Source organism: Lolium perenne, chromosome 5 (genome assembly GCF_019359855.2).
Source record: "Lolium perenne isolate Kyuss_39 chromosome 5, Kyuss_2.0, whole genome shotgun sequence".
In the NCBI taxonomy this organism is placed as follows: domain Eukaryota; kingdom Viridiplantae; phylum Streptophyta; class Magnoliopsida; order Poales; family Poaceae; genus Lolium; species Lolium perenne.
The window spans coordinates 73763913-73774842 of NC_067248.2; the positions used below are offsets into that span (position 1 = coordinate 73763913).

A 10930-nucleotide genomic window follows, 5' to 3' on the forward strand; every position below is an offset into this window, starting at 1 on the left:
TTTGTTCTATAAAGATATGCCACCAAAAACTAGTCATGTTTGATTTTTTAAATCTTTTTTTCTTTTGTAAGTGCTCTCTTATCTTGCAAGATCGAAGTGGTAATGGACTAATGGTGCAGCTCACGAACTTGCAAAAATTGGTACTTCCTCCGTTCTTTAAAATGCTGCTCAACTTTATCTAGATACAATATATATAGATATATTTTGGTTATAGATATATCTATATCTAATTTTGGGTTTAGGAGTGTTTAGGAATGGGGTACTAGTATAATCCGGCGAAAGTCGCTATTGTAATCTCCTGTCGTGTGGCCCCACGCGGCATTCTAGAATCTCCAAAAGCTCGTCTTCCTTTTCGCCGGATCGTCTTTTTCGTGTGCACATCCATCGCATATCCCAAAGCAAACCCAAAGAAGCCATCAATCCAAGCAACCAGCCGGCGGCGAAGCAGCCAAGGACTGAAGGACCAGCGAAGAGAAAGAGAGGGGCGGGCGGGAGCTGACGATGGGGCAGTGCGGGTGCTTCGGGGCGGCGCAGGCGGCCAAGGAGCAGCGGGCGGAGGCCGACCGCCTCGAGGCGCAGGACGCCCGCGCCAGGGCCGCCGAGGCCGCCCAGAAGAGGTAACCGCCTCCTCTTCTGACCGTAGCTCGAACCCTGATCTTAATTTAATTTGTCCTTCGGATTCTGGGGACTGGCTAGGTAGGCTAGGATTCGTCCGTTCAACGCGGTACCATCTCGACCATGCTCCGTTCCGTGTCTCCCTTGTTTCTTGCCGGATTGGGTTTAAGGTTTATCTGATTGGATCGACCGTCCAGGGAGCAGTTCATGGAATCGGGTGGTGTTGCCCCTTTTCTTGAATCCCGCCGCCCTGTTCGAGAGATTTCTTGACCAGAAATGGCGTGTATTATTGTATAGTTAGAACCGATGCTCCTGCAGGAGACGCTAGTGGCTGTTAGATAGTTTATTGAGTGGCCTGTTGAGTGGCACGGTTTCCGCAGAGTCGAGTTGACAAATCTTGCAACCATCCTGTAGTGTGTACTTCACTGAATTAGTTCATCTCGTCTGTACCACTGAGACAACCGCAAGGCCATGTAACAAGAACCTACCCCTGTTTTTGCTCTGCTGTATGTCTATTACAAGAACATCTGTAAAACTCTATTTCTACCTTAATGAAAAAAGGCGCGCAATGCTTGCGCCAATTGTTATTTTCCGCTCTTTAGTCTCCTCGTGGAGTGAGTCATGTTTTTGGTTTGGCTTATCCTGTTAAAAGTTTAGGGCTGGAACTTGCTAAGATGGTGTTGGTTAGGTACTAATAATTTTTTTAGAAGACTAGTAAATATGCCCATGCGTTGCAGCAGGAGAAAAAAAAAATCTGAGTCAGAAGGCAGACAAAGTAAGTTTTTGTTGCGTAGAAATATATATTATCTTGGCTAGTAGACGCTTTATGTGTTCCAAGTGACACAAACGGTTTGTAGGCAACCCACACCTAGAAAAATACAAACTAAGAGATGGAGAAAATTCATCGAAATAGCAGAAATGCCTGTGCGATTTGCTATACTAAAAGAATGACGTCAGTTATTCCCAACCAAAAGAAAGGCATAGCCAATTCAAAGGACATCAATCCATTTGGTGTCCTGTCAAGGTTCAGGTTGAACTGTTCCAGATGACTGGGTTGATTCTGATGCGGACAGTGGTAGCCTTAGTGCAACATCAGATAGCAGCAGTGATGAGAAGGCATAAGAATATGGATGTCTGTAATTTATATAGTAAAAGATAGATGTATGTAATAAAAATTGACTAATATTTACAGTGCTAGAAAAAATTAATAATTAGTAGACGCTCTGAAAATTCATGCCGCAAGTTAGTACAACATCAGTGCAATACTGCACTCTCCACCAGACATCATATTCTTTATATTCTTCTGCCATTATCAACGAAACAAAATTCCAAGCACCAGCGGTATAAGTAATTTTAAATTTTAATTTGACATACTGCAATGGTTAAGTCAACTGACTTCCGAAAATCAAGCAAACAAAGAAAATTCGATCAAACCAGTCTCTTGTGTCTTCTCTGCTTTATCTTCAGCCTGGGAGAAAACTTTCTTCAGGTTGGTAGATGCAGACTTGACCTAGTGTCCCAGCTCAAACAAATAGGAAAATATCATTGACTCAAATAAGACCAACTACTCTTCTGCTGTATTCCCAGTGTCCTGAATGCATAATATTATCTTCCAGCAAATTACTAATGCATGTGGGCAGTCAATACCAATTCTTGGCATGCCTAGGATGAACTGCACAGCTGCGCTGAACAGTGGCGTCGGACTTGAGTCGACGATGTACCAGGTTTTCCTCAAAATTCACCACGGGCAGTGAAAAATTGAACAAAGCTGCCGCCCAAGCGCCCAGTGCCGGCGGCCTAGTCACCACATACTCCAGTTTCCAATCTAACCAGCAACCAAGCCCCTCACCAGTGGATTTAAACCCTCGGAAGTAAAAGCCGTGGAAGTTAGAAGGCAGCGTGCCGTGTTCCAGCGGAGCTTACACTGTGCTGGGGTTGGGATCTCCCCAACCTCCTCATCGGCCCCTAGAGAGTTGGCCGGCGAGACGATGGGTTCCTCGTTAGCAGTTCAGGCCCATAAAAGTTTAGCCCACTCGGTCAGACGATCGAAATGTTGTGAGCAGCGAAGCATTCACTTAAGCATTTTAGAAGATATGTTTCTAGATCTCGATCTTGATCTTGATTAAGTTGCAATGGTTGGCTGTATTGGTTTAGCAGACTTTTATAAAATATAACAATATAAGGATTTTATGTGTGGATTTTAAGCTTGGAAATAAAATTAGGGGAATGTATGTTCTAGAGTCAAGACTTCTGTGTGTTAGAGAATGAACTTTGTACGGTTTTGATATGATATAGTATGCTTACATATTTTTGTTAACGGCTGTTTTCAAGTCATTACTATTCTAGTCAAACTGAATTTAGTTAAATTTTCAGGGCGGTTGCAATTGAATTAAGTTAGTTTTGCAGGGAGGTTTTGGTCATCTAGTCTCTTGATATATTAAGATTTCAATTTTGTGGACATGAATTTAAATAATCATGTGCGATTTGTGGGGAGCTGCCTTGGATATGAGGAATTCCTAAAAATAAATAAATAAATCCACATGATCTCTGCAATCGAACAATGAATCTCTGCATAGAATCTTTAACCTTTTTATACACATATGACATATCCTCTTTGAGCTGTTCTTGACTTAATGGTTTGTTACTTTGTTAGGGGGCTTATGACCAGCGTACATCGTGCCACTGCTTCAGCCAGTAGAATTTCAACAATCTTGTTTTTGCTGTGCTATGCCTTGCTATCATTCCTGTGTGCCCTTGGGCTTCTCTTGATTAGGCTACTAAATAATTGCTTCTTGGTTAGAGCAAGAGCAAGAAATAGTCAAGGAGCAAATATAGGAGATAGAGAGAATGGAGTGGAAGTAAGGGTGATAGCTGATACTTTTCACCATTTTCTTTGCGCCAGAGCACATATTATTTCATTTCATAATATACATCTATGATTTTTTATGGATTTTAAGATCTTTTTGCACCTGGGTGCCAGTGCCCAGGAGCCAAAAGACATTCTCCTAGTAACTAGTAAGGGTGCTCTTTCCTCTCACAGAAGAAGTGGCTTCCAGCATGTTTTCTCTTAGTTTGCTCAGCTTTTATACTTGCAGATTCATTTTTCGTTGCAATGAATTGAGTCAAGTTAGATCTCCAAAAATTATTCATGATGGCATCGCTCAGTTAGTTTCTTTATTTACTGATTTTAATTTGGTGAACATACATGATGTAAATAGCATGAGGCAGATAACTTCTGTAATAGGATTAGGTAGATTACATGCATGTATTTAAACAGATTACACTCAAATTTCTAGTTTGGTAGCACCCAATGGAATTAGATATCCTTCTGATATGCTTAATGGCCTAATATTCTGAATCATCACTCCATAACATTTACCTGTTCTATTGGTTATCTAGTTCACACTTTACAGGCTTATCCCCTTTTTGACTACTACCCGTTGTTATACCAGCTTAGCAGCTCAAAACAACACCCCTCCCCCCTCCCCCCCCCCCCCCCTACACACACACACTCCATGCGTTTTTTTTCTTTTTCATTTCAATGTTGGCATGGACTCATTTTTTTCTGATGCTGTTAATCTGTTATAATAATTCCTTTATAGCTTGTACCACTGTTTAGTATTTAGAAAACTTCAGTTGACTGAAATCGGATTCAGAAATAGGTTGAACTACTGTCTCCATTGTCAGTCAAAGCCGTATTACAACTTTGAAATGTTGACACTTATGATTTTGTATGAAGTAGCCTGCTCTTGACTGTAACATTTTCTTGACCTTCAGACAGCAGGAATACGAGAAGTCAGCTGCTGGAAGAGCTGCACGAGCACAGATAAAGGCTATGAAGGAGTCTAAGACATCAAACCAAGGAAACCAAGGGGAGCCAGTTCTGAAGGTATTGTTATCTCACCGAGTACCGACTATGTTGAAGTTAAACGATTACGTGATGTGAGATTCTTCTCTTTCTTCGATACTTATCTTTTGTTGTTTTGAATTTTGCAGTGGCAGATGGGATAAAATCTTCACGTGTCGATTTGCATCCCCCAGAATGTAAGGACACTCAACCATACTCAAGGTCTTGCATTTTTCTTCATGGTAATGTAATATCTACTTGTGTAAAAGGTCAAACACTGTACTGTTAGTCAGCCATTGCTTGTCTGAGCATGATTCTGTTCATTTTTGTGATATTTAACTCCTCAGAAGCAGTAGAAACAAATACTGGAGATAAGAATGGTGCATTATAATTGCTGGAGTTCGTTCTCCATTGTTGATTTGTGTCTACTTTATCATTTGGGTTGGGGGCTATATGTCTCATCCAAAGTTTGGCAGGACATTTTGGTTTCATTACCTAGGGCAAACTATGAAATGAAAAATAAAAAAATGATGGAGACAATCTAGAATTTTTTTTTTAGTTGTTTACTTCTCATTGTTTTGTTCTTCGACCTCCACATTTCTTTTTGGTTGAACACTATACTTTTGGGTGGGTGTTGGGCCTCTTGTCTTGACACATTCTTCCATGGCCTCTTTCAGGTTATTGATGGTGAACAAAGGCTTTTTACCTTCTGATTATGAGATGCAGTTTGGTCAGCTAACTCATTTGTGATGTTTGCTAGTGAAGTGTACATCCTTTTAGTCATCCTCTACGTACATTCTTTTCAGAGATTGCTATGTACTGCACTACTGCCCAGTTTCTCTTCTGCAAGTGTTTTGTGTTACTGTAGATTGGATAGGCAGCGGTGGTTGTCTGACAACGTAGGTATTTGTACAAGCTGTTGGGGGGCATTATACCTATAAACATTCCAGTGATACATACGAGATATCAGCAGCATAGTTTTATTTTCTACAAAGAAAACCTTTGAGAAACATCATTTCGAACAAAGGTTTACTGATCCTGTCTGCGAAAGTTTTTTTTCTAGACGGTATGTATGCCAAAATCCAGTATAAGATAATTATGCTATCATGATGGTTTATCTATCCCGCGAGAAAATGCTGGTGTGGTATTAATAAACACAAATGGCATGAGAACCAAACCATATGTTAGGTGGCTGGCGGACATGGTTGTACCTTAGCTTAAGCTCACTAAGAATAAAACCCTTCAAATTTCACGACCGTAAACCTGCATAGGCAGAGTGAGTTGTATTCTGTTATGGTGAGTGGGTGTTTGTGCGCATGTGAGTTTATGTTGCATTCAGTGTTTCTAAAATGATATTAACGGTAGACGAGAAGTTGTGATGTCCTCTAAAAATCAATGTTGATGTAATAGGTGGTTCAATGATTGTGAAGTTGTCATTTCTTTTCGAGGAAAATTGTGAAGTTGTTAGCTTGTCTAGACTAGTGATTTCTCATTATTAGAATACTTAAATCTTTTATTTTCGAGATTTGGAGGACTTAACCTTTAATTAAAAGGTTGGGATGCAAGTGGAAATACCAACAAGAGTTAGAGTACGCGGTTGTGAAGGAAATGCAAATTCAGATAAAAGCAAATCGCAGTTCAACCTTGTTTTGTTAAGTTTATTAACTTCGCTTAAGCTAGACATAATTCATGCTATATAGGATTTGATGATTTGAGCGGCTTTTGACAACCAGTGTTCGACAGGGAAAAAAACAAGAACACTTTCCTTGAAAGAGAATCCTGCAACAAATAGTTTTTTTTCTCCATGGCTCCCAAATTGACCCGTTGATGATACTTTAAGTCATCAACACGCTATGTAGTTCGGTCATTAACTTATCAAAGGGGCCTTCCTTGGTCCTGTCCCTCTCAGGAGCACGTCATGGGCGAAACCCTAGCCGTTGACGTCATCAGTGTTCTCTTTCTCCTCCCTCGTTCCTCTTGCCGCTAGATCCGTCAAATAATCCTAATTAGCACATTTATTTATTTTCGAAGTTCTAACATACAATTAAGGAGGCTGGCAAGTGGCCGAGGACAACTAGTTGGAGCAGCTGCAAATCGCTAAATCCGATTAAAAAACCAAAGAGATTTGCTGTTCTTTAGTGGATGACACTATGGCACCCCTACTTGCATCGAGTGCTGGTATTTTAAGCCATCCACGGCCTGTAAGCTGACTCACTCACTTATCCTTAGCGCGTGGTCAGAAGACTGTACTGGAAAGGGCATGTTTTCACACCTCAAGTAATATTACTTGCCGTGCAACTCTCTAAACTCCAAAACAGCAAAACCACCCAATGTTTATCCCTTAATTATTCCTTTTTTCATCCCTGTCCCTGTACCAAAGTGTGGGTTTCACACATCGGTACATGCCACATGATCCGGTCTAGCGGAAAAGGAGAAAAGGGATACAAACCGCCGTGGTCGTGCTTTTTGGTGCTATTGGCTCAACTTACCGCTGACTTGCTATGAGATATGCCTAATTTTAGGACCTTGAAATATAGGGTAGGGGTTGGCGAAGAAAGATATATGAAAGAGGAGAATAAATTAATAAGTTTATTCTTATGGTGACTAGGATCCACATAGACGCTATGTCAGCATAAAACCATTTCATGGGCATAAAGTATATGGTTATTAGAGATGAATGACGAACTCGGAGTGGTTTTTAGAGCTGGAGTATACCTTGTTTACTTCTTCAATAGTTTAGACTTGAGTGAATTAATTAAGTGCATGAAACTTAAGTAGGCACTAGATCCAAACAGGTCATGTGTTCAAAGCTGGATATGACAATGGTTATAGAGATTTTGCACGCCTTTGCTTCTCTGCACCCGCGTGTGGATGAACTATATTGCCGACCTGACCTTTGCTAATATTTTTCATTATAGCTAGCTTTTCTTATATGTTTTCCAAAGCAGGCGGTTAGAGCGGATTTTTAGAATGACTCGCTCTTTAAATCGTAACATGATTTAAGTTTTGAATAATCAGAAAAAACATGTACACAGATATCCGTTAGAAACTTACACAAACATATATATCTCCGTAAAATAGCGAGACTACCTAGACGAACAATTAGAAAAGTATAATGCTAAAGTTTAATTTTCTTCATGATAAATAGTAATTGATCAACTATTTTAAGAAAACATATTCATGGGTAAGTTTTGACTCAGTATATACGCGTGTGATTTTTTATTTATTTTGACATACAGATATGCAATTTTTGTAAAGTATTAAAAAAGGGGATGCCATAACATAGGTTCATTCTAGTGTTTTGCAAGAGCTCTGACGATCATTTAAAACTGAGAACAGTTATACATAAAAAAGGACCCCAAAAGATCATGACCATGGTACTATAACAGATGTTTTTATAAATTTCTGAATTTCACAATTTTTTTTAGTTTCTTTCAATAAAAACGGCCTTGAAACTATAATGGGGTAATGACAATATACGAAATTTGAGGTGATCGACCCAAATTTTCTTTTCAATCCTTCTCTAAAATTCTGAACAACCTAAAGGGAACTTTGTAGTCTATGCGGATTAGGAAGGGTTCTGGGAGAAGGCATAGTATGCAATGTTTGGACCTTTTGGAGTTTAATTTAATAATCTTGGCCATTTGCTGCACTTGTAGTATTTGTCCGTTGGAAGCAAATTAGATGTAACAGAAAATGGTGTGTCTACCACAGTACTTCTGCCTAAGCCTACAGTTTTAGTTTATCAATTTATGTGAACTAAGTGCAGATTAAAGAACATTAATGTAGTCCGAGTACTTAGGGAAAGCACGAACGTCAACTTGACAGTATAGAATAGAAACTTAAAACCCTGTCTACGTCAAAGTCTAAGAGACAAATGGAATTGCTTTGACTTAATGACAGTTGTGAAGCAGCACACTTCATGCCTGCACAAAGCGTAAAAGGAGTAACTTTTATAGAACCAAAAGTGCAAACAACACAGACCTAGTCCATAAAGCCTCAGTACTTTTGGTCATTATCTGTAGTTTACAATTTGAATTACAGCTCTTTATATACAGCTGCAACCTGCACCGCTTCCAAGGCGGCAAACATTTCACAGGAGAGAGAGAGAGAGAGAGAGAGAGAGAGAGAGAGAGAGGATGGGTCAGAGCCCCCTTGTGCCGCTGCCGGTGGCGGAGAAGGTTCAGCCAGTGGTGGTGACCGGCGGCACCAACAGGTGATTTGCTGAAACGCTATGTTTATTCATCTGAATCAGCTTCCGTTCCTTTCTATAGCTCTTGCCAGTGGCTAGTTACGACTGCTGCTGCTAATCGTCAAGTGAGTAAAGGGAATAATGAGGTGAGCTTCTTCCTGTAATTAGCTCGAGAGTTTTCTGTGTTTTAGGGTCTGTTTGGTTCCCAGCCACACTTTGCCAAGCCAAAGTTTGGTAATTTGGCATGTGTTTGGTTTTTACCACACTTTAGAGCTGCCACACTTCACTATCCATATGGCCCATTTGTCATAGAGTGAATTTTTTGCCAACTTTTGCCACACTTTGTGGCTTCCAAAATTCTAGCCACACTTTTGTGGCTGCCACACTTGCCAAAATTAGGCTTGGCAAAGTGTGGCTAGGAACCAAACAGGCCCTTACTATATATATTTTTTAAAGCAGGCAGGAGTTGGTCTGTGAGCACGGGACATGCTTGCGATGAAAAAACAATTTTTTATATAAAAAAAGGCAAGTCTCAAACTACACATAATATGCCATTAATCTGTTGTTAGGAAAACAACCAGGGAAGACATATGAGAAGAAAAATCGCAGAAATGGATATGTAATATACCCAAATTCTTACAGAAAGCCAAGATACATAAATACCTAAAAACTGTCATCTAGACAGAAAAAAACAGTTAACTGATAAAACCTAATGTTTTCTTTTACCCGAAGTTCCTATGCAATTCCACATTCCATACGAATTTTATAGTATTCTTTCTGAGGTATTCAATTCCTTTATTGCAAATGGCATCTCAGAAATATTCCTATAACTCTTTAAAACAAATCATGTGATTCCGCTGTTCCAAACTGTTCATAAACCAAATCAGTTCAGTTTACGGACGAGAGCACAATATATGGCACCATACATCAGCCGATCTAGGGTTCCTGGGTGAGCCAGCCAGCTCAATATCAGTATAAAATAGAGATGTAATTTTGAAAGTGGACTATCTTACTAGATGGGTGCATATTTTACTTATAAACACACTATTTATTAATTTTAAAGATTTTTATGTCTTCAACCTGCAGGAAGGAGCATCTTGGCAAGCCTACAAAAGATACAAATAAATACTACAAGAAGTCAAGCAAAGACGATCTTGTTTTAAGGGCAACACTGGAATCAATCACTAGATTTGGTTAAAACAACAATCTGTTGACAAGAAGGAAATATGTGAGTTTTTGTAGCCTGATGCTTTAGACGTTACTGTGATCGGAGAGGCTTCTACTATTGTTCTGTAGTTTATATATGTTAAAGCACATATATTTGTACTTCGTAAAGTATCATTTGTTATGTGTATTCAGTTGTTTTCTCTGTGAAGTTTGTTACACGAGCTATTTGTTTCACTGATGCTAAAAATAAAATAGTATAAAATATATTTATGTTCTTTCTTACCTGCAATGTTCTTATGGAACGTTGCCCTTAACAATTAAATCAATGCGCTCTTTCAGCAAGTGGCGGTTGCCCAAACATCACCTTGTCTACTTAGAAGTATGGAGAGGATGCAGCTGCCCGGCTCGTCATCTTTAATTTTGTCAAGAAAGAAGAAAAATGTTGCCTCCCAAGGCCTTGTACTTTCAAACTTTCTGCGTATTAATGATTTGTGTATAAGTTCATATACTGTTCAGACTCGTAACTTATATACTCCCTCTCTCACAGTTTATAAGGCGTGCACGTACATCTAGGTCGCAAATTTAGTCAAGTTAGCATTAGTTATATATTATAAAAAATATATCATTAGAAAGTTTAGATGTTCTATTTTCTAATGATATAATTTTTGCATTATATAATTTAAATTATATAGGTTAAATTGGCGACCTAGAGATACGGGGAGGACTAATAAACTGAGAAGGAGGGAGTAGGGATGTTGCTGTGCAAGTTTATTTTATGTACCTTAAATGTCTTCACTTATTCTCGGAGAAAAGGAATCCATGTGTCCCTATCGACAAAGTTGTTTCTGCACTGCTGGAAGAAAATTCTTTTAAGAAAATAACAGTTACGGAAAAAAAAATCAATAGCAATGATCAATTGATCCAGAAAAGGCTTTCCAATTATTTTGATTTGTGTCTTCATAAATATATCGATTAAAAAATGTACAAAAAATGTTATGAGAATTTGTTGCAACTATGTTACTAGTGACACCACGAGCACATAGTTGTCTAGGAACTGTAAATTGGATAGAACACGATTATCTGCTATTCGAGATATAAGTTGCACTTCA

General features: G+C 39.1%; 1 protein-coding gene across 1 annotated transcript; it reads left to right on the forward strand.

Moving 5' to 3' along the window:
- Window positions 1–388: 388 nt before the first annotated feature.
- LOC127299462 (uncharacterized) lies at window positions 389–5299 on the forward strand. Its single transcript, XM_051329427.2, has 4 exons — window positions 389–617; window positions 4393–4504; window positions 4612–4659; window positions 5140–5299. The coding sequence occupies exons 1-3, from the start codon at window positions 502–504 to the stop codon at window positions 4624–4626; spliced, it is 243 nt and encodes an 80-aa protein (XP_051185387.1). The 5' UTR covers window positions 389–501; the 3' UTR covers window positions 4627–4659; window positions 5140–5299.
- Window positions 5300–10930: the final 5631 nt, after the last annotated feature.